We start from the raw sequence: 22,732 nt of genomic DNA, 5'->3' as shown, positions 1-22,732 counted from the left end.
AACAGCAGAGTGGCCAGTATCTAGGGTCAGAGTCTATGTGGGACATGGTCACGCCCTCCAGATCTCAGAGCTGTTGGGTGGCAAAAAATGACTCCTGGCAGCTCCAGGCTTCCACTGTATGGCACCATGAGCGACACTGCTTATATTTCAGACAAAGTGCCTGGGATGACACTCATTGGTCCCACTTGAGTCACATGTTCATTCCCCGAACCAATCACTGTGGATGGAATCTCTGTGGATGGAAATTCTCTGATTGATGGGGCTAAGTTGATAATGGATCTGTAGAACCACATGAGCATGTGAGAGGGACAGTCCCCCACAAACATTGGAGTGCCATGTCCAGAAGGGTATGCTGGATCCTAAGAGAATAGAACACAGACACCACTTACAAGTGCCCGGCCTTGATGGGGTTTCCAGTAAGGAGATGCCAACCCATTTCCATTGCCACCCCATCCCAGTCCTGGAAACATAAGCACAGGCAGCTCCCCCATCTTCCTGATCCAGGACCAATGTCGAATAATACGCTAGTGTACGGAAGTCCCCTGTTCTGTTTATCCACTCGCGTCCATCGATGGACACTTGGGTTGCTTCCAGGTCTGGGCTATTGCGAGTAGAGCTGCTAGGAGCACTCACGTACAAGTATTTGAGTCCCTGTTTTTAATTCTCTGGGGTGTGCACCTGGGAGTCAATGCCCTGACTCCAGTCTCACCCCCTCTCTCACCCCCTCTGCTGTATCCATGCCGATGACCAGGAAGTACCCGAGTGGAAGAGACACCCCTGGACCAAGCTGTTATGTGTGTGCGCCCTGTTCTGCCCACCCCGCCACACTGCCTCTCCCTCCCCACCTTGGTGCCCTGTGGATGCACAGATTTGGTGCGTGACTTCCATTGGAAAGATTCAGTGGCGGGCATGGGGGGGAAATTCCCTGGCGGTCCAGTGGTTAGGACTCGGCGCTTTCACTGCCGGGCCCGGGTTCGATCCCGAAATTCTGCTGCTGTGCAGTGCAACCAAAAGAAAAAAAAAAAAAGAAAAGAAAGAAAAAAGAAAGATTCAGTGAGCCTTTGTTGGTTTTTCTCCCCAAAGTGGAGTTCTTTGTGTTGACACAGAGGATGCATGTTGTAGGCGGACATTTGTCTGCATGGACAGCCTGACAGCAGAGTCCCTGGACAAGTGGACCCCACTGGTAGACAGGTGGGTTGGAGGCCAGCCAGCAGCTGTCAGGTTGCAGCCAGAGGATTGCAGAAATCCTGTCTGTCCCTGTCCGGTAAGGAAATGAAGGCAGCATACAAACAAGAGGCAGGAAGACAGGGATCATTTCTTTTCTCTCTTTTATGTCTTTCTTGTTTCCAGGAGAATTTCACACAACACAAAATTAACTGTTTCGACAGTACAGTTTGGTGGGATAGAGAGTACATCCACGATGTTGTATAACCATCAGTCCTATCTAACTGTGGAACATATTTATCACCCCAAAGGAAACTCCATGCCCATTATCAGGCACTCCCCAGCCCCTCCCCCAGCCCCTGACCCCACCATCTACTTCCTGTCTCTATGGATGTGACTCCTCCAGGGATGCCCTGTGAGCAGAATCAGACAGTATTTGTCCTTCTGTGTCTGGCTTCTCTCACTGAGCGTCACGTCCTCAAGGTTCATCCGTGTCATAGCAGGTGTCAGAATCTCCTTCCTTTTCATGGCTAAGTAATATTCCACTGTATGGATGGACCACATTGTGTTCATCCATTCATCTGATGACGGATATTTGAGTTGTTTCCACCCTTTGTCTGTTGTGGATAATGCTGCTATGAACTTGGGTGTACAAGTATCCATTCAAGTCCCTGCTTTCCACTCTCTTCTGTATATACCCAGAAGTGGAATTGCTGGATTTTTGGGTAATTTTTTGTTTAACTTTTTGAAGAACCACCACAATGTTTTGCACAGCAGCTGCACCATTTTACATCCATACCTGTATGTGTTTTTGCATTTTGAGAAATTAAAAATAAGCAGAAAGATACATTGAAGAGATTCATTTTTTAGATGCAAATAATCTAGGCATTGCTTTTTTTTTTTAATTTTATTTATTTATTTATGACTGTGTTGGGTCTTCGTTTCTGTGCGAGGGCTTTCTCTAGCTGCGGCAAGTGGGGGCCACTCTTCATCGCGGTGCGCGGGCCTCTCACTATCGTGGCCTCTCTTGTTGCGGACGGAGCACAGGCTCCAGACGCGCAGGCTCAGCAATTGTGGCTCACGGGCCTAGTCGCTCCGTGGCATGTGGGATCTTCCCAGACCAGGGCTTGAACCCGTGTCCCCTGCATTGGCAGGCAGATTCTCAACCACTGCGCCACCAGGGAAGCCCCCTAGGCATTGCTTTTAACAACATACCAATTAAAGAGCATTAAAAAAAAAAAATCAGCAGGGAATTCCCTGGCGGTTCAGTGGTTAGGACTCCGTGCTTTCACTACTGCCAAGGGCCCAGGTTCAATCCCTGGTTGGGGAACTAAGATCCAACAAGCTGTGCGGCAGGGCCACAAATTTAAAAAAAAAAAAAAATCAGCAAAACAGGGACTCTTGGCTAGCTTGGCTAGCTTGAGTGGGACATACAGGGATGGAAAGATGTCTCTAAAAAAAAAAAAAAGTTAAACTAAAGCACACATTAATCTGAGTATTTAGAAAAGAAAAGAGTGATTAGCTTCCAGCAGTATGGTTTCCCGGAGTACTGTTTCACATAGGAATAGATTGGGACACCAGGAGATGCTTTGCAAATTAAGAGGAGAAACACAGGGGGTTGGACTCTCAGGGTCCTGCAAGGTTGAGGAGCTTGGCTGCGGTGGGGACCCCAGGAGGTGGGTTCTCCCCTCCAGCCACCGCCTTCCAAGGGCAGACATTGAACGGATCTTGGCAGGGGATTCCTTGGTTCTTGCAGGAGGGGAGCAGGGAGAAAATGGAAAGATTGAAAATTTTCCCCCTTCAGGGTCCTTCTAGACCTAAATCTTTCTCCTTGCTTAGCAGTGGGGTTAAACCACGGTCTTCCAACCCCCCCCCCCGCACTGTGGACAATTGGGGAGGTTGTTTTGGGGGCGTCCATCCTATGCATTGTGGGGTGTTTGGCAGCATCCCAGGTTTTGATGCCAGGAGGAACCCCAGGCGTAACAACCACAAATGTCCCCAGACATCGCCCGGTGTCCCCTGGGAGTGGGGGGACAAATTGCCCCTGGTTGAGACTCTCTGGGTTTATCCTCTTTAACCAGAATGAATAACCGGATTTGCTCATTAGCATGTTTAAAAAATTAGCATGTTTTGCCTGGGAGAGTCAAGAGGTCCCTTTCGCCTACTGTAGAGATGGGAAAGTGAGGCCGGAGTCGGCTGGGGCCCCAGAGCAGAACTGGAACCAGACTGCATCCTGGTCTCTGGGAACAGGCTCTCCGGTGCCACGTGGCAGCAGCAAACTGGACTCGGGGAGTGACTGCAGTGGGTGGCGTGTGCCCCTCCGCCTCAGTCTCTTCACTCTGCTGATTTCCCAAAGGGTCCCCAGGATCGGACTTTTCCCGCCGCCCTGATGGGTCTCGAACCCTCGACTCAGAGCTCGCCCCTCTCTCCTGCGGGTCACGGGAGCAGCGCTCAAGAAAGGGGCGGAGTGAGGCGGCACGCGCGCGCGCGGCCTTGTGGGGATTGTAGTCCCGGCTCCGCCTCCGCCTCGCGCTGACTCCGCCCCTGGAACTACGCTCCCGTCGTGCCCCGCGGCGCCAGGCGGTGGCGGAGGCGGGGCAGGCGGGCAGGTTGCTAAGACTTGGTGAAGCGCAGCGCTTCCGCCCGTCTCCTCAGGTAAGCGCACGGCCCCGGGGTCTCGGGCTCTTCCGTCCCAGGCTCCCGCGGAGGGCGAGCGGGAGCTGGGGCGGGGGTCGCGGCTGCGGCGGCCGCCGGCCGCGCGGGGAGCTAATAAGCAAACTGGGCCGGGCTCGTGCGCGCCTCGGGCGGGCGCGGGGAGCGGCCCGTGTGCGCGTGCGCGTGCGCGCGGGGCTGCCGGGCCGCGGGACCCAGCTCTCCGCGCCATCGCCCTTCTGCGCGTGCGTGCGCCCCTGCCGTCCGTGGTGGAGACCCCGTGCCCTAGCTGTTTCTGGCGTGCCTTGCCCTGGGGTCATCGCGGCCAGCCCTCTGCCTCCCGGCTGTACACTGGACTGTCCACTTACCAGCTTCCCGCCCACTTTGGGGGAAAGGCCCCAATCTTTCTGTACGTCCTAAACATTGATAATCCTTCCTGATACTTAAGGAAAGTGTGAGTTTTCAAGACCTTTTAAAATTGTGACCTCGGGTCTCTCCCACACCCCGCATGCACGAGGTTCTCGAATTTTCATGCACGAAGGCCCACTTATAGGGTGGCCAGGTTCTGCAAGTAAACACGCAGGTTGCCCCCTTAAATTGGAATTTTGTGTAAACAACACATACATATATATTTTAGAATACGTATATCCCAGTGATTGCATGGGACACAACACTTATGCTCAATATTTATCTGCTCATCTGGAATTCGAATTTAGCGAGGCGTCCTGCATGTTATCCGCAGACCTCACTCTGTTGGGGAGCTTGTCAGAAATGCAGATTTCGGGGCCCTCCCCCTTCTGTGGGGCGGAGTCCTGGAAACCGTATTTCAAACCAGCGCCCACCCGGAATGTGTGAGCGGTGTGAGCGTCGGAGACTCCAGCCCTGGCTGTTCCTTCTGTTCAGGGCTCCCCACCCTCCTTCTAGGCCCAGCTCTGGGTCACCGCCTCCGAAGAGCCCTCCTGGAGTCTGCCAGTCACAGGGCACTGGGCCGCTGAGCCTCCTGTGGATTTTCTCACTTTCTGCCCCAGGCAGCCGTGCATGGTGGCAGTGGATCCCATTTCACAGAGGGGGAAGCTGGGGGTGGGGTTAGGACAGGTAACACCAGGTCTCAGCCAGGAAAATGTGGGCTGGGTGAGGGCTTCGGGCAGGGCCGGGACACACCCAGGGGTGAGATAAGGCCCCTTCCTCTGGTTGGGTGTCACCTTCAGAGCCTGACTCAGCTTGCTGAATAAGCCCCGTTGCCTCCTGGGACCCCAGACCCACAGCCCGCGGGCACCACAGGAGTTCCAGGGCACCCAGTAAGGGGACTGGCTGTTAGGTGTCCTGGCTCCCTGGTTCCGCAGACCCTCCAGGGCCTGCCCCACGCAGTTGAGCCCTCCCTGAGCTTGGCAGCCGGTGCCCGCCGCAGAGGCTACAACCGTAAATGTAAACAGTTGTGACAGGGGCTGCCCGCCCCATTGGAGCACAGGCACCTTTAGGAGGTGCCCTCGCTGTAGGCAGAGGGAGGTGGACGCACCCAGGGAAGGGCCTGAGCTTGGCGGGAGCAGCAAAGAGTACAGCGGGGAGGGTGGGGCGCAGTGGGGCGCCCAGAGCTGGGGGTGGATGCGGGGCTTCGAGGACGAAAAGAGGAACAGGTCAGCCTCCGAGCGCGCGCGCTTAGGTCCCCGGGGACGATGAAGCAAGTCGCTGGGCGGGTCACCCTCTGTGGACCCTGTTTCTCATCTGTAGAAGGGGCTCAGGACCCCCATCGTCTGGGGCTCAGAAGGCAGAGTCGGGGAGCTCCTGGCCATCTGGCCTCAGCATCAGGTCCTGGCTCTGTCCTCCCAGCCACGTGGCCCCAGGCAAGTTCCTTGGCCTCTAGAAAGGGAACAGCCCCATAGTCTCTGTTCCGGGTCATGGGAAGGAGTCGGGGAGCCTGTTCACGGCAGTGTGAGAACGTGCAGTGGTTGCAGCACCAGCAGCGGTCATGAGGTGCTGGGCCTCGTTTGGGGCCGGCTGCCCTGGCGACCACCAGATGTCCCCCACCACCCCCAAGGAGCAGCTTTACTGAGATACGATTCACACAGTGTGGTTCACCCACTTAAAGTGTATGTTTGAGTGTTTTTTAGTGTATTTACTATGTTGTGTGATCATCACGTCTGTCTAATTCCAGAACATTCCATCCCCCCAACAGGAACTCTGTCCCCATCAGCAGTCATTCCCCATCCCCTCCACCAGCCCCTGACAACCACGAAGCCACTCTCTGTGTCTGTGGATTTGCCTGTCCTGGACGTTTCCCATCAATGGAATCACACCCTGTGTGTCCTTCTGTGTCTGGCTTCTCTCACTGAGCATCGTGTTCTCAGGGTCCATCCACGTTGTAGCGAGTGTCAGTGCTTCACCCCTTTTCATGGCTGAGTGATGCTCCCGTGTGTGGAGGGACCACGTTGTGTTTATCTGTCCATCTTTCTGTGGACATTTGGGTTGTGTCCACCTTTTGCTGCTGTGAATCCCGCTGCTGCAAACATGCATGTGCAGGTGCCTGTGTGGATGTGTGTCTCAGTTCTCCTGGACACACACCTAGGAGTGGATGGTGGCCTGCTGTGGTTTTTAGGCATCCTCCCTGGGAGCCAGCAGCCCGGCCAGCAGTGTCCCAATGGCAGCCCCCTGTATTTGTCGCTTGTTTTATTTTGATCAGACAGAGCTTGCATTCTTGGAGACACAAACGGGACTGTGTCTGTCTTGCCCGGGAGACAATGGGAGCTTTTGTGGCCTGGGGCAGGCTGTGCGGGCCCTGGCATCCTGGGCACGGTGTGTGTCGGGAGCGGATTCAGAGCCAGTGCTCCAGACCCTCCTGAGGGCCCCGCCTGGCACGGGCGTCATGGGCGCCCGAGGGGCCGTCCACGCTGGCCGCTTCTCAGAGCTGCCACCTGCACCCCTGGTCCTGTGCGTTTGCCGAGCTCGTATCGTGAGCTTCGGACAGGCGGTGGTGGGCGAGGACCTACCGTGTCCTCTGGGGGGCCTGTGAGCCGGGGCGCATCACAGGAGCAAAAGCCTCGTCCGGGGGGAGAGGCGGAAGGGGCTGGCCCACTCCGAGACGCCGCCAGGGTGCAGGGCGCTGCGGGCATGGCACCGAGATCCTCTGGGGTCCCGCGAAGGTCATCTGTAGTGCATCTCTAACGTCATCCAAGGCAGCCCTGACCAGCAGGAATGTAATGCAGGGCATGTATGTGAGATGAAGCGTTTAGAAGCCATGTTTTTGAAAAGTATGAAGAAACAGGTGAACTTAACGTTAGTAGTACGTTTCTTTAACCTGAGACAGGCAGAGTATTCCCACTTCAGCACGTAGCCAACACAGTCATTCCCCGGTATCCATGCGGAACTGGTTCCAGGACCCCCAAGGATAACAAAATCCGAGGATGCTCAAGGCCCTTATATAAAACGGTGTAGTGCAGACGGTCCTCGGTATCTGTAGAATACAGAAAAAACTGAGACAGTTTACGTTCTTTCTTTTGTATTAAGTCTCTGAGGTCCGGTGTGCATTCTCCCAACATGAGACATCTCAAAGCAAAAGGGGGAAAAAAGACACCGTGACGAGGGCGGTTTAAACTCTGTGCAAAGCAAGCGTTAGTAGGCCGTGAGTGAGAGCACGACCGCTGATGCGTCTTGCTCGGTTGGACGAGCCTCCAGATTCGGCACGCTCCTGGGACCGACCCCTCGTCCGGCCCAGCAGGCCTCCCGCAGCTGAGGATGATGCCCTGCTCCGGTGTCTGTCCCCGCAGTCGGAGCCCCGCCGAGGATGGACCCCACCCCGGGCGCCGAGGAGCCACACAGAGACGCAAAGGTCGGGAGCCCCGAGCGAGAGCCGGCGTGGCAGGCCCTCCCGATCCTGTCTGAGCAGCAGTCTGGCGCTGTGGAGCTGGTGCTGGCCTACGCCGCGCCGGTCCTGGACAAGCGCCAGACCTCACGCCTCCTCAAGGAGGTGTCGGCCGTCCACCCGCTGCCCGCACAGCCTCACCTCAAGAGGGTGCGACCCAGCCCCCGCCCCGGCTGCCCACACGCACTGGAGATGCTGCTGTGCCTGGCGGGGCCGGCCGCGGGCATGCGATCACTGGCCGAGCTCCTCCCGCCGCCGGCCGTGGACCCCCGCGGCCTGGGGCAGCCCTTCCTGGTGCCCGTGCCCGCGCGGCCGCCCCTGACCCGGGGCCAGTTCGAGGAGGCACGCGCTCACTGGCCCACCACCTTCCACGAGGACCGGCAGGTGACCCGAGCCCTGGCCGGGCAGCTCTTCTCGGCACAGGAGCGGGCGGCGATGCAGAGCCACATGGAGCGGGCCGTGTGGGCCGCGCAGCAGGCGGCCTCGCAGGGCCTGCGGGCCGTGGGGGCGGTGGTGGTGGAGCCGGCCTCGGGCCGCGTGCTGGCCACGGGCCACGACTGCAGCAGCGTGGCCGGCCCCCTGCTGCACGCCACCATGGTGTGCATCGACCTGGTGGCCCGGGGCCAGGGCCGCGGCGCCTATGACCTCGCACCCCACCCCGCCTGCTCCTTCGCCCCAGCCACCGCCCCCCCGGGCGTCCGCGCGGGCTCCGTGCGCAAGCTGGACGAGGACGCCGATGGCCTGCCCTACGTGTGCACCGGCTATGACCTGTACGTCACCCGCGAGCCCTGCGCCATGTGCGCCATGGCCCTGGTCCACTCCCGCGTGCGGCGCGTCTTCTACGGGGCACCCTCTCCGGACGGTGCACTGGGCACCCGCTTCCGCCTCCACGCCCAGCCGGACCTCAACCACCGCTTCCAGGCCTTCTGTGGCGTGCTGGAGGCCCAGTGCCGCCAGCTGGACCCCGACGCATAGGCCCGGCCCGGACCTTCCTCGGCCTCCCTCATGTTGCCGGAGGCTGCCGCCCCGTCTCGGCTTGGGGACACTCGCGCTGTTGCTGCCGGCGCGTGGGGTGCATGCCTGTCTGGGTGAGCTCTTCCCCGGGCTTGGGCATAGCGGGGCTCCAGCTGGGCCGAGTAGCCAGGCAGCTTCAGACCTGGGCTTCTGGGGCCACCGGGATTGTGTCTCCTTTTCTCAGGTGTCAGGAAACAGCTCTGACGTGTGAAAATAAACAACTGAAAACCAGGTCGGTGTCTGGGACTTCCCTGGCGGTCCAGTAGTTAGGGCTCTGCGCTTCCAGTGCAGGGGGTGCAGGTTCGATAAGATCCCATGTATCACGCGGTGCGGCCAAGAGAAAAAAAGAAACCAGGTCGTTGTCTGTTGACAGAGGAGCGAGGGTCCCTCGGTCGGGGTGGCTGCTTCCGCCGACACCTGGGCTTGTACTGGGGTGGGGGGGCGGGCGGCGAGCTTCTGAGCCACGCATGGGCAGGGCGGGGCCCCCGGAGTCTGGAAGGCTGTGGCTGGCCTCTGGGGAGAAGCCCCGCCAGCCTGGACTCCGCTGACCACGTCAATTTCCCATCCTTCGCAGGTGCCCACCGTGTCCCCAGAGGGGCCGTTGGGCTCTTCCAAGGCGGGTTAGCACTAGGACCCGTGTGCGTGGGGCTCGGAGCAGCCTGTTTGTCCATCCAGCAGACACGCGTTGACTGACCACACGGTGCCACAGGGCCCTGAGACATCCCTGCTCTGAGCCCCCGCTCCAGCGCCCAGCCCGGGGATGCGCCCAGCCCGTGGGGACAGGGCAGGGGGGCTCGGCCAGAGCCGGAGCAGTGGACAGACAGTGGGGCCTGCAGGCAGGAGGGCAGGGCCGGGCTGGGCTGAGGGTCCCGGTGGGTCCCTCGCTGAGCAGGGGGCCGGGGGGTGGACCCAGGGAACTCTCGGTCACTGGATCCTTCCCACCTGGACCACCTCCAGGCAGGGCTCCCCCACCCACTCTGGTGCCAGGCGCAGGGGGCAGTGCAGGCCCAGCTGTACCGTGAGGGCCAGGTGGGCACCAGGCGTGGCCACATTGCCTGGCCCATTTCCTGAAGATGGCACCATCTGCCCACAGGGCCCTCGTGGAACAGGTGAATTCAGCTCAGTTACGCGCCTTGGTGGTGTCTCCTGTGAGGGGCTGCTCTGTGACGCTGGCTCCTGGGCTCCTTCTGGGTAGGGCCGCTGGGTGCCGGGCCTGTCCCCTGGCATTTTACTTGGATTGCAATGGGGTCCTTGGCCTTGGAAGGCTCACAGGGGCAAAAACCACAGAACTGAGAGGTTGTGTGGTTTGCCTGAAGTCACACAGCAATGAGCATGGACCCATTTATCGGTGATTCAGAGACTCTTTGTGGCCATAGGAGGTGCTCAGAGCCATCCGTGGATAAAGGGGAAGTTTGGGGGGTGGGGGGGATGAGGCAGGAGGGCAGTGGGGGGGGGTTGCCGGGATCCTCTGGCCTGATGCCTCCCCTCGCATAAGTGCCAGGCTGCCCGGGGGGCTCTGAGGTGAGGTGGTGACTGGGATCACACGTTCGGGGCTGGGCCAGCCTTTGGGCCAAGAGCCCAGATACCCCTGTGGACGGTTTGGTGGTTAGGACTGTGCCCGCGGTGGCCCCCTGGGTCTGCAGCTGGCGTTGGGGTCACCCAGCAGCCATGGGGACCCCCTGACTGTGACTGTCTCCCCTCCAGGTGGCTGCAGGCTTCCACCCCTGCCCTGTCTTCACAGCGGAAATGTCAGGTGAGTCCTGGCCACGTCGCGCAGCGAGGGTTCCGGCTTCTCCACCCCTCTGGGAAGCGCTCGGGTGCTGGACGCTGTGCTGCGGGCAGGATCACGTCCCCCCTTGAGGCCCGTGCAGTGCCTGACACGGCAGCACGTGCGCTAAAATGGAGCCATACAGAGATGAGCACGGCCCCTGCACGGGGGGACACGCAAGACTGGAAAAGTTTCGTGTTGAAAACCATGAAGTCCGGACCCCGGGACCCTGGAACAGGACCCTATTGCAGATGTGACTTAATTTGAGGTCCCAGTGGCATAGGGTGGCCCTGATGTCTCATGGCAGATGTCCTAAGAAGGAGGAAATGTGGGCACAGACACGCAGAAGCCAGGGAAGATGGGGGCGGACACTGGAGGGATGGGTCCACAAGCCCAGGACACCCCCAGAAGCTGGAAAGGGCAGGAAGGACCCTCCCCTGGAGTGTGTGGAGGGAGCGCGGCCCTGTCACACCTGGATTTCAGTCATCTGGTGTCCAGAATGGAGATGGATAAATCTCTGTTGTGTTAAGCCCCCCAGTCTGTGGTAGTTTGTTAAAGCCGCCCCGGGAAGTTCATATGTCCCGAGTGCCAGAACCTTCCCTGGAGTCAAAGGTGTGGATGGCACGTGGGCCCCGCCATCGAGTCTGTGTTCCTGTGACTTCTGAGAAATCACCACAAACTCAGTGATTTAAATAAAATTTGTTCTCTGACAGTCCTGAGGTCAGGAGTCCGACTGGGGTCTCACGGGGCTAAATCCAGGCGTGGGCAGGGCTGGTCCTTCCGGAGGCTCCAGGGGAGCAGCGGTTCCTGCGTTTTCCAGCTTCTGGAGGCGCCGCATCCCTGGCTCGCGGCCCCTCCTGCATCCTCACAGCCAGCAGCGCAGCATCTCCCGTCTCTCTCTGCCTCTGACCCTCCCGCCTCCCTCTTATAAGGACCCTGTGATGATGCTGGGCTCCCCGGGGAATCCAGGGTCATCCCCGTCTCAGGGGCCTTAACTTAGTCCCACCTGCGAAGTGCCCTCTGCCCCATGGGGTGACATGTCCACAGGTCCTGGGACCAGATGGGTGCATCTTTGGGGCTGCTACGAGCTGATTGCAGTGTGGGTTTTGTTCTGGCCCCTCTGTCCCTTCAGGAAAGGAGAACAACTTCCCCCCGCTGCCCAAGTTCATCCCCCTGAAGCCCTGCTTCTACCAGAACTTCTCTGACGAGATCCCTATCGAGCACCAGGTCCTGGTGAAGAGGATCTACCGCCTGTGGCTGTGTGAGTGGACAGGGCAGGAATGGGAGGGCCACCTGCACCACCCAGAGACCCAAGACCAGGACAGGGACAGGCTAGGAGGCCACCCTGTGCCCGGGCGGTGAGGGCCTGAGGGTTTGGTAATAAAGCTCCTTTCTGATGAGCTCCTGTCCGGTGTGCATGGAGCAGGTGGGGGGCTGGGCCCCCTGGACCCTTCTCTGGCCTCGCGGTCCCTGCACTCATGGGAGCCTCAGTCCAGGGTGGGGGGTGTCCCGGCTCAGCCCCTCTCTCCCCCCTCGCCCCCTCCCCCCAGTCTACTGCACCACCCTGGGCGTCAACCTCGTCGCCTGCTTGGCCTGGTGGATCGCCGGCGGCTCGGGAGCCAACTTCGGCCTGGCCCTGGTCTGGCTGCTGCTGTTCTCCCCCTGCAGCTACGTGTGCTGGTTCCGGCCCGCATACAAGGCCTTCCGGTGAGTGGGGCGGGCAGCCCGCACCCTCCAGGGGCCCTCGGGGAGCGTCTGGTGCTGACAGCCCCAAACCGAGGGGAACAGGATACCTCACCGTGTGCGCTCCCCTCCGTGCCCAGCCCCGCGTGGGCTGCATCCTGGTCTGCATCTGCCGCCAGGCCCAGGCGTGAGCGCCACCCCTTCCTCTTGTCCAGTTGGGATGGCACTTTATATCGGCTCTGCAGACAGCGGCCCACGGGCCAAAACCAGCTGTTGCCTGTTTTGTTCATTTTTCTTAATTTTATTGAGATAACATTTTACATATTATCCAGCTCACCTGCTTAACAGTTCAGTGTTTCTAGTATCTTCACAAGGTTGTACAACCATCACCACTGTCTAATTCCAGAACATTCCGTCACCCCAAAGAGAAACCTCGTGCCCATTAGCATCCCCCCATCCCCCTCCCCAGCCCCTGACAACCAGGAGCCCACTCTCTGTGTCTGTGGATCTGCCTGTTCTGGACATTTCCCATCAGTGGAATCACACACTGTGTGTCCTTCTGTGTCTGGCTTCTCTCACTGAGCATCGTGTTCTCAGGGTCCATCCACGTTGTAACGAGTGTCAGGGCTTCACCCCTTTTCGTGGCTGAGTGGTGCTCCCAGGTGTGGAGGAACAACAGGTTTTTTTTGTTTTTTTTTTAAAAATAATGTGGGTATTTTTTGGGCTGTGTTGGGTCTTCGTTGCTGTGTGCAGGCTTTCCTTAGTTGCAGAGAGCAGGGGCTACTCTTTGTTGCAGTGCGCGGGCTTCTCATCGCGGTGGCTTCTCCTGTTGCTGAGCACGGGCTCTAGGCGCACGGGCTTCAGTAGTTGCGGCACAAGGGCTCAGTAGTTGTGGCTCACGGGCTCTAGAGCGCAGGCTCAGTAGTTGTGGCGCATGGGCTTTGTTGCTCTGCAGCATGTGGGATCTTCCTGGACCAGGGCTCAAACCCGCGTCCCCTGCATTGGCAGGCGGATTCTTTTTTTTTTTTTTTTTTTAAAGGAATTTCACTTTATTTATTTATTTCTTGGCTGTGTTGGGTCTTCGTTTCTGTGTGAGGACCCTCTCCAGTTGCGGCAAGCGGGGGCCACTCTTCATCGCAGTGCGCGGGCCTCTCACTATCGCGGCCTCTCTTGTTGCGGAGCACAGACTCCAGACGCGCAAGCTCAGCAGTTGTGGCTCACGGGCTCAGCTGCTCCGCGGCATGTGGGAATCCTCCCAGACCAGGGCTTGAACCCGCGTCCCCTGCACTGGCAGGCAGACCCCCAACCACTGCGCCACCAGGGAAGCCCGGCAGGCGGATTCTTAACCACTGCGCCACCAGGGAAGTCCCCCCACAGTTGTTTATCCATCATCCGTTGATGGGCGTTTGAGTTATTGCCACCTTTTGGGTGCTGTGAATCTTGCTCTGTGAATGTTTGCCCCCAGCCAGCCCCCTGCTACTCAGGTGTGTGCCATGTTTGCCTCTGGAAGGTTCCTGAATCCAAGACTCAGTGGGAGTCATACAGGGCCCCTGGTGCCCTCTTGGAGGCAAGAACCAGAAACCCGCTCACATGTGCTGAAGCAAAAGGGGCCCGTTGCTTGAGGCCCCAGGCTGGCTGGTGCGACTGTGCGCAGGAATGGGGACCCCCGAGGGCTTCGGGGACTGCCTGGGAGCAGCCCTGAGCTACGCGAGCATCCCTGCCTCCCCCGCCCTTCCTCTGCTGTGGGTTCCCCGGCGCCTGCCCTCCTTTCATTAGCCGGAAGTGGCCTGGGTGAGCCCCGTGCAGCCTCCCTTGTCCGGGGCAGCAGGCATGGGTCCAGCATGCAGAGCACCTCAAATCCACGATGAACCTCCCTCGGGCCACGCGGGTGCGGGCATGTCCTTAGGACGCAGGAGGCTCTTAAATTCCCTTCCCAGGAGGAGTGTGTCTGGGTGATGTCCTCTGGGAAGGGCAGCGCTGGGCCCCTCCTGATGGGAACTGCAGGGGAGGGGCCGTCCCACTCCCGCAGCCTCTGCCTCTTCCTCTCTGGCCTCAGTAATGGCTGTTTTTCTTCTCTCCAGATCTGACAGCTCCTTCAATTTCATGGCGTTTTTCTTCATCTTCGGAGCCCAGTTTGTCCTGACCATCATCCAGGCTGTCGGCCTCTCGGGATGGGGCGCGTGGTAAGCAGGGCCCCCGAGAGCCCACGACAAGCGGGGTCAGCTCTGGGGCCACGAGTCACTTGCTCATACCGTTAGTGCAGGCCGAGCTCTGTGACGAGGACCCCAAAACTCCGACAGCTGGGAGAGACCTGACATTTGCTCCTTGCTCTTGTCAACCCTCCAGGGAGGTGCCGGCTCAGGGGGCTGGGTGTGGCGGATCCGCCCGCCTTCTGCCGCGTGCGTGGTCACCCGGCCCCAGGAGGACCTGGGAGGCGTGGTCCGTGGTGTGTCTGGGGGGTGGGAGAGCAGCTCGAGGGCCTGCCCTGAGCGGCCACCTGTGCCTAGGCCTACAATCTAGGGGGTGAGCCATTTTCCATCTGTTTGCTTTTGGGGTATCATATGAGGTTTCTGTGGCTACTGTAACAAATTACTCCAGATTTAGTGACTTGAAAGAAACTTATGTCACGTTCTGGAGGTCAGAACTCACTTAACCTGTGAGTGGGTAGGGCTGGTCCTTCCGGAGGCTCCAGGGGAGCATCGGTTCCCGCCTTTTCCAGCTTCTAGAAGCGCCGCCTCCCTGGCTCGCAGCCCCGTCCTCTATCCTCGTATCTCTATCGTATCCAGCAGTGCCGCATCTCCCGTCTCTCTGCCTCTGACCCTCCCGCTTTCCACTTATAGGGACCCTGGGATGACGCTAGACCCCCCGGGGAATCCAGGGTCATCCCTGTCTCAGGGGCTTTAACTTAATCCCACCTGGAAAGTCCCTTTTGCCACCTAAGGTGCCACATCCTCGGGGCCCTGGAGCAGGACGTGGCACTGTCGGGGCAGCGGGTCCGTCTGCGGCAGGCAGTGCCCGGAGGTGGCACTGGGCGGTTGCTCTTCCTGCCTCATGTGCCGCCGGACGTGTCCCCACATCTCTTGGTACAATTTCTCGGTGTGTCGGGACCTTGCCCGTGTGAGCGGCAGGGAGTTCTCTCGGTCACGCCCTCTGGTGGATCTTCTGGCTCCTGGGTGGGGGGGTGCCTGTCGCCATTGCCTTCAAGGTGTCTGTCCCCGTCACTCTGCCGTGTCCGCGGGGACGGCCGCCACGTGCCCTTGGCAGTGGTGAGCTGTGCGCGCTCCTTTTGTTCTTGAGGCCCCGCTGAGGTTGCACGGCCTCTCGGTGTCCATTTGCTGCCGGGCCTTCTCCCCCCCGCAGCATGGAGCCTGTCACCCAGCGTCATTTCCAGGGTGCGTCTCTCCGGGTTCCTGACATCGCTCCCTCCCCGCGTGGTGAGCAGACCCTGAATGCTGGGCCTCCTCTTGGCCGATGCCTTCCCAGATGCAGGTCTGGGGTCCCCAGGACCACCCCAGGTGCAGGGATTCACTGGGCGACCCCCAGGCATGGCTGAGACCCCAGATGCAGCGGGAGAGTAGGTGCCCGGGTGGATCCCACGTTTGCACAGGCGGTGTTGGGACAGGGAGCCCCCAAGGTCCGGTTCCAGACGCAGCCTCACGCCGGCACCCAGCTGCCTTCTGCCTGGCCCCCCATCGCCGTGGTTTCTGCGCGGACGGGCAGGGCGCACACCTTCCTTGGGGCCCAGTCTGCAGAAAGGGAACATCGGAGCCGACCTTCCCACCTCCCGTGGGGGCCTCCCCAGCTGGTGACCTCACCTCGCGCAGGGGCTGCCCCGAGATGTTGCCCTTGACTGGGAAGTCGTGGGGAGGGGGAGGGGGGTAGTAATAACAACGGTGACAGTGACGGTGACGGTGCTCCTGGGTGTGCAGGCTGGCCTGGGCACCTCCCAAGGGCTGGCTCATTTGCTCCCCTTGAAGGAGTCTCCTGACTTCCTAGTCTGCAGACAGGGGGACGGGCGTGGATGGGGGCAGGGGTTAGGGTCAGGGTTAGGCTCGGTACCTGGTACCCAAGGCCCTCCCCTTCCTGCCAGTGTGGGCAGCTCTCCTGGCTCTGGTCCCGTACGGGTACCCCCGGGCTCCGCAGATGTGGTGGAGTAGATGGCACCTGGCCCGGGGGCCTCCTCGGGGCTCAGTGTTGGGGCTGGGGCCGAGGAGCTGCAGCTCTGCCCGTCTGCGTTCACCCTGATGGGCCAGCCTGGGGTCTGCCCCGCTGCTGAGCCTCCCCACCCGGGGTCTGCCCACTCCGGGGGTCTCCTCCTGGCTGGCTGGGGTCTCCCTGTTCCTGGGGTCTCACCCTCCTGCCCAGGTGGCCGCAGTCCCGCAGGTCACCTCCAGGGAGCGAGTGGACCACCCTGGGGTCAGCGTGTGGAGCCTTGGGGATGCCTTCGGGGGGCACCGGCTCCCAGCCAGTCCCAGGCCCGCAGGTCTGTCCCTTCCTGCCCACCCCAGACGCTTCCCTGTGAGTCCGTGCAGGAGGTGGACTTTTAAAACCTCTGAGATATCTTATACATAAAAGGCCGCAATGCTGCTTTGCACCAAGAAACCAACAGTGACCCCAGCACCTCAGATGCTCAGACGTGTCTTTCTTGCCCTCTCGTGACCTTCTCACGTGGGGCTCCTTAGAGGTTCACGGACCCGGGGCAGAGCACGCCGCCCATCACTCAGCCAACTCCCCGCCCACGTCTGACGTCCTCTCCTCGACCAGACGACCAGACGTGGCGGGTGCAGTGCTCTTACCCACCTGCAGGTGTCACGGGTTTCCACAGCGTTTCCGTGACAGGTCTTTCCCCTCGGGAATCCCTGTGGGTTGTTAACGTTTGGCCTTTGCGGTTGGTTCACATCAGACTCCAGGTGAGGTGTGCACGCCTCTCTGATCCGGGAGCTCGACCGTCTGTAGTCTCCACGGTAGGGGCTTTATCCAGGTGCCTTCACAGCCAGAAAGGCAGCCTTTTAAGCACACGATTCAGTGGTTTTCAGTGTATTTACAAGGATAGAGGTTCATCACCTCTATCCAATTCCAGAACATTCCATCACCCCAAAAAGAAGCCCATCCCCATCAGCAGTCACCCCCACCCCCTCCTCCAGCCCCTGACAACTAGGAACCCACTCTCTGTGTCTGTGGACCTGCCTGTTCTGAACATTTCCCATCAATGGAATCACACACTGTGTGTCCTTCTGTGTCTGGCTTCTCTCACTGAGCATCATGTTCTCAGGGTCCGTCCACGTGGTAGCGAGTGTCGGGGCTTCACCCCTTTTCGTGGCTGCCTGATGCTCCCGTGTGTGGAGGGACACGGTATGTGTGTCCGTTCACGGACACATGGGTGGACGCTTGGGTTGTCTGTGCCTGTCTGTTAGTGCTAGTCGTTCTGCTGTGCAGTTTCTACAGGTATCTGTGTGAATGTGTGTCCTTGTTTCTCTTCCACCTGGTTGTGGAATTGCTGGACGACGCAGTAACTATTTAGCCGTCTGAGGAGCTGCCAGGCCCTCCCATAGCTTTTGCAGGCTGCATCCCTGTGCTGTCCTTTTGCACCTTCTGTCCCCATCTCCCTGGCTCTGTCCCCTCGAGCTCCTGGCCGAGTGGCCTTGGGGAGCACCTGGCACCCTCGTGTCCCCGCCGCCTTGTCTCCAGGCCTGTCATCCTCCCTGCCCTCCCCCCACTGCCGCTTGCCTTGGCTGCCCCGCCTGGTGGGTGCAGCAGGCTCTGCACGTCTGTGCGTAGCTGGTCGAGGCCGGTTTATCACCCACTGTCCTGAGTGGGTCACCCTGGGCTGTTGGTGAGATTGTTCTCTGGAAGCTCCGGCTGCCGGTTCCTCTGGGAGGCTGGGCCGTGGAGCAGGTCCCCATCCTACAGCCCCACCCTCCCCAGTGGCCAGGATTCATGGCCCCAGATCTGATGTGAGATCATTGGTCCCCAAAGTGGCCCCTCCCTCAGCAGAGCCAGCCCTTCCTCCCCTCCCAGGAGCCCACAGACAGCATCCAGCCCCCCACTGGCCCAGCCCTAGCTGCCTGTCTATCCACCTGAGCCCCCCAGCCGCCCGGCTGTGCTCATACCCCTCAAAGTGCAAAGCAGCGTGTTCTGCTGTCCTTGTTTGTACACAAGGACGTCCCTCCTGGTTTCACAGAGGGGCGAGGCCTGTTCATGTGTGCCTGCAGCGGGTTGCCTACATCTTATAAACTCTCTCAGGAAGGATACATAGTAGATGAGCTACACCGGTTCCCTCTGGGCTGGGGAGGGGGTCGGCAGGAGAGAGACTGTCTATTGTGTATTTTAAAAAATTTCCTGAATCTTGAACTATGCGGTGTCATTACTTGCTAAGAAGAAACATTCTCGAAAACACCCTATTTCCTGCCTCTCCCTCCCAGAGACCAGATGGGTGTTCTTCTGTGTGTGGACTCGGGACGCACCCAGGGGCCACCAGCTTTCTCTTGTTTTGCTGTCTCCTTAGTAAACTGATGGTCCAGTCGTTCCCAGCCAGTGGGTGTTTACAGGTTACCCTCAGCTTTTTCTTCTTACAAACAATGGCCGTGGCATAAATTTTTACAAGTGAAGTAGTTGGGGGAAAAAGAATGAGCGCTTAAGTCTTGTTCTAGGTCACACCCCATTGCCCTCCAGGGAGGGTGCACCCCACACTGACAAGGTAGTGTTTGTTTCTTCATTCCCTCACGATGTTTGCCGGGACAATGGTGTGAGAACGAGACTTTTTCTAACTTGCACATCGTTGTTGGTGGGTTCGAGCATCGCTTCCTAAGTTTGTTGCTCCTTGCGAATTGCCCATTTTCTCTGTCGGTCATTTACCTTTTTCTTGCTGATTTATTGGAGCTCTTTACATATGAGGGATGGTGGGCCCTTGTCTGGCGGTCATGCTGGCTCCCACACGCCCTCTCGCCCCTTGCAGTGGTTGGCTGGCTGCGATCGGGTTCTTCCAGACCAGTGTCGGGGCCGCCGTGGTCATGCTGCTTCCGGCCATCATGTTCTCCATGTCGGCCACCATGATGGCCATCACAATCATGAAGGTAACTCCTCTAGGTCCCGAGACATCCCGCTTCCTCTCTCGCATCCTGTGTCCTGACCTCCCAGCCCCGGGGGCTCATCTTACCCTGTTTCGGGAGCAGGAGACCGAGCGTTGGGAGGTGAAGTGAGCGCTGTCAGCAGGGCACACCCTCCGTGGTCCGGACCCTCGACTGCTCAGGCCAGGGCCCTGCCTTCCCGCCCACATGGCCTTCCAGGGAGGAGGGACTCAGGGAGACAGCGCCCTGTGGCCGATGGTGACCACTGCCTGCCAGAGCCCCTAGCACGCGTGTCCCAGAGGGTGGTCCACACTGCCACTTAAGCCACCACCGGCCACTAATCGCTGTTTACAGTTAAATCCAAATTGAGTAAAGTTAACTAAAACTAAAAATTCCTTGTGTTCATCGCACCCACCTCCTCCTGAGCGCTCAGGCCGTGAGGGGCTGGCGCCAACCAGCTCCACCGTACGGGCTCTCCCTGGACAGCCCCACTCCAGGCGTTTGGAGGCTTCCAGCGGGAACGTGAGCCCTATAGTCTGGGGGCATCGGCTGCACGAGGGTTGTCCTGGGGCCACGTGGAAACCGACGGGTGACAAGGCTGACGGTGCGTCCGCCTGGCCTTCCCGGAGGTGACCCTCTCGGCCGTGCCCCTCCTGTGTGCCCAGTACCAATGCTCAGGGAAGCCAGTCCTACCCACGACTTTTTTTTTTTTTTTTCCCCATGCCATGGGGCTTGTGGGATCTTAGCTCCCCAACCGGGGATCGAACCCTCACCCTCGGCAGTGAAAATGCGGAGTCCTGACCACTGGACCGCTGGGGAAGTCCCTGAAAGCTGGGTTTTGAGTCCCTTCCAGCCTCCGTGCCGTGGGATCTCAGCTGTTTTGTCAGGTTTTGAGGCCTGCACTGTTCCGTCGGAGCCCTGGGTCATCTGGAAGGACAGAGGGGTGCCTGCTCCTCCGTGTTTGCCCCTGAAGTCCCCTGACTCTATGGATGACCTGAAGGGGGCAGGAGGAACCAGCAGAAAGCAGGCCCCGGGAGGCTTGGGGAGATGCTGGGACGAAGGCCACGCAGGGACAGCTGCGGTTCCACCAGGAACATCTTAGCAGCAGACGGGAGGGGTTCTGAGCTGAGCGAGTCCTCCAGAGCAGAGCTGCCCCGTCGGGGTCCCCAGCACCGCCCCGGTTTGGGGGTTCGCCGGGAGGCCATTGCACAGGAGAAAGACAAAGGAGAAAAGCGTCAGCTTCGCTGCTCAAGAGCCTCAAGTTAAAACAAACACCATCTTCTCAGTTAGTGGATTTGCCGGGACTTCCAGAAATAGCCCAGCCCCGTGTCCGAGGGGCCCAGCCTTCCTGGACGGTGGGGAGGAGGCAGTGGTCCGTCCCCAGAGGTCTCTGCTGAGGAAGTCATTGCAGAGATGCCCTTGGCAACACAGGGGCCTGGGGCCTGATGTGCCCCGGGGGGTGAGTCACCGGGTGGTCGCCAGGCCACAGACCTGTCCTGGACGAGCCCCTTTTTGCTGGGGCGGCGGAGACCCTCGGATGGGCAGGCAGTGGTCACAGCGCAGGCACGGTCTTCAGAGCCCCCGTCTCAGCTTCTGCGCGTTTTCTAAAGTTCCCGCAGTCTGTCATCCGTTTAAGAAAAGCCCCACCTCGAACCCAAGTGGGTCCCTCCACTGTCCTTTCTTCCACCCCCGCAGGTGCACAGCATCTACCGCGGGGCTGGCGGGAGCTTCCAGAAGGCGCAGACGGAGTGGAGCACAGGCGCCTGGCGGAATCCGCCATCCCGGGAGGCCCAGTACAACAACTTCTCGGGGAACACCCTGCCCGAGTACCCCACCGTGCCCAGCTACCCGGCCAGCGGCAGCCAGTGGCCTTAGGGGGAGCCCGGCGGCCCCGCTGCCCACCCTCCCCCGGCCCACCTGCCCCTCGCCATTCACTCCCGCCGCCCTGGGTTTGGTGAGGCCCCTCCGCCAGCCGGGACGGCAGACCCAGTGGCTCTCGGGGACCCGTCCCCGCATTCACCTCACTCCCGAGAGCAGGGCGCCCTGCGAGCTCTGCCCAGAAGCTGTCCGGCCGCCGCTGTCCAGCAGAAGGACACCCACTGTGGTCCTGAATGCGTTTAGTCACTGTGATGTCCACTGTGCTGCAGCCACACCCTCTCCCCTCGGGGTCTCGGGGGGCTGACCCGGGCCTTGCAGGTCAGAGGTGGGCCGGCTGCCCCCTTTCCAGAGCTGCTGACGCGGAGAAGGGCCCCGGCCTGCGTCCACCCTTCCCGGCCTCCATCCGGGTGGTCGCCCTTGACCCAGCTTCCAGTAAGAGGGAAAGAGGGAGGCCTTCCCAGCACCAGGTTCCGGTCCCTGGTGGGAGACGGAGGGGCTCGACGGTAGCCGGGTCCTCCATATGTTTGTCCTCTTGTGGACTCGCCGCCTCAGTGCCACGATCTGAGCTTCACCCCGTCTGGCTGGCTGGCTGGCCATCTGTCCATTGGCAGCTTGCCTCCAGTCCCCCTGCCCATGGCCACGCTCATTCCGAGACGCTCTCATCACCCCCGGAGGGGTCTTAGAGCTGAGACCCTCAGGCAGGACCTCGTCAGATCTGAAACCTGGGACCAACCCACTCTGCGGGGGAGGGGAGCCGCCGGTCAGTCCCCGATGGAAGCAGACGGGAAACCAGATGCATCTCCGCGGAGCGCGCGCCCCAGGCCGAGCGCTGGGCCCGCGGCTCGTGGGCTGCCATCCACGCAGCCCTCCCCGGGCCGCGGGGACAGGAGTTGGAGTCCCCGAGGGGACAGAGGAGACTGACAAGTCTGTGCCTTATTAGGAATCTGAACCCGCCCCTTCGCTCTGCCCTGCAGTCCTTCCAGCTCCTTCCCAGACAAGCAGCCTGCACCTGTGTGAGTGGACGGGCCCCCGTCCAGGCTCCCGGGCGCCCCGGACGCTGCCCCTCAGCTCCTAGCCGCCCGGCCCTCGGGGCAGGACACCCTTCTTGTCGCACCAGCTGGGCCGCCCCCGACGCCCCCGCCTGCTTGCTTGGCTACTCGTGCTGACCGCCCCGCGGTGCCCGAAGGCGGCCGCGAGAAAGCGCCCGGGTCTGGGACCCTGATGGGTCCCTGAGATGGGAAACCTGGGTCCCATCGCGTCCCCACGGCCACCTCCCGTGACGGAGGCGTGCGCCGCGCTCCCCGTGGGGCCGAGTCTCGCGTGAGCGGGGCGCCGCCAGTGACGGGCGATGAGCAGGCGTCAGCCAGCCCGGGATCGCCCACAGCACCCACCCCCACCCCGCTCCTCGCTGTGCGTTGTGGTTTTTGTTACGTGAGAATATCAGGAAATAAAGACATCCTTTCTGCATCAGAGGAGCCTCCGCAGGGGCTGTTTCTGGCGCCACGTGGTATCACCTCCGGGGCCTTGCTCCCCTGGATCCCAGCGCCCACGGCCTCCGGCGGGATAAACCAGGACCAGGCTGTGCGCTGGGCCGAGTCCCGTCCACGCTGCCGGCCGCCCCTGCCCGGGAGCCTGCCCCACCCACCGCGG

At 60.4% G+C, this 22,732-nt stretch overlaps 2 protein-coding genes across 3 annotated transcripts; both read left to right on the top strand.

Annotated features, from left to right (window-relative positions):
- The first annotated feature begins 3,705 nt into the window (after positions 1 to 3,705).
- Positions 3,706 to 8,917, top strand: ADAT3 (adenosine deaminase tRNA specific 3). 2 transcript variants are annotated; one of them, XM_082456032.1, is made up of 3 exons: positions 3,706 to 3,819; positions 7,318 to 8,760; positions 8,871 to 8,917. In XM_082456032.1, exon 2 carries the CDS (start codon positions 7,595 to 7,597, stop codon positions 8,645 to 8,647), a length of 1,053 nt encoding a protein of 350 aa, XP_082312158.1. In that variant the 5' UTR covers positions 3,706 to 3,819; positions 7,318 to 7,594; the 3' UTR covers positions 8,648 to 8,760; positions 8,871 to 8,917. The 2 variants fall into 2 exon arrangements, with proteins under 2 accessions (XP_082312158.1, XP_082312159.1); XM_082456033.1 differs by having other exon boundaries at positions 3,719 to 3,819; positions 7,578 to 8,760.
- On the top strand, positions 8,635 to 22,552 carry SCAMP4 (secretory carrier membrane protein 4). The gene is made up of 7 exons (XM_082456040.1): positions 8,635 to 8,760; positions 10,391 to 10,439; positions 11,587 to 11,715; positions 12,005 to 12,161; positions 14,219 to 14,320; positions 19,093 to 19,210; positions 20,900 to 22,552. The coding sequence occupies exons 1-7, from the start codon at positions 8,749 to 8,751 to the stop codon at positions 21,077 to 21,079; spliced, it is 747 nt and encodes a 248-aa protein (XP_082312166.1). The 5' UTR covers positions 8,635 to 8,748; the 3' UTR covers positions 21,080 to 22,552.
- Positions 22,553 to 22,732: the final 180 nt, after the last annotated feature.

This window comes from Balaenoptera physalus (assembly GCF_965194825.1).
Source record: "Balaenoptera physalus genome assembly, chromosome: 3".
Taxonomy (NCBI): domain Eukaryota; kingdom Metazoa; phylum Chordata; class Mammalia; order Artiodactyla; family Balaenopteridae; genus Balaenoptera; species Balaenoptera physalus.
Note: the sequence above shows the minus strand (reverse complement) of the source record. Positions and strands in the feature narration are given on the sequence as shown.

Excerpts from the sequence above, each read along its gene's own strand:
- ADAT3 (XM_082456032.1), top strand. The coding sequence starts at position 7,595 with ATGGACCCCACCCCGGGCGCCGAGGAGCCACACAGAGACGCAAAGGTC.
- SCAMP4 (XM_082456040.1), top strand. Across the intron at positions 10,440-11,586 it reads CTTCACAGCGGAAATGTCAG|GAAAGGAGAACAACTTCCCC; the intron begins GTGAGTCCTGGC and ends CTGTCCCTTCAG. Across the intron at positions 12,162-14,218 it reads CCCGCATACAAGGCCTTCCG|ATCTGACAGCTCCTTCAATT; the intron begins GTGAGTGGGGCG and ends TCTTCTCTCCAG.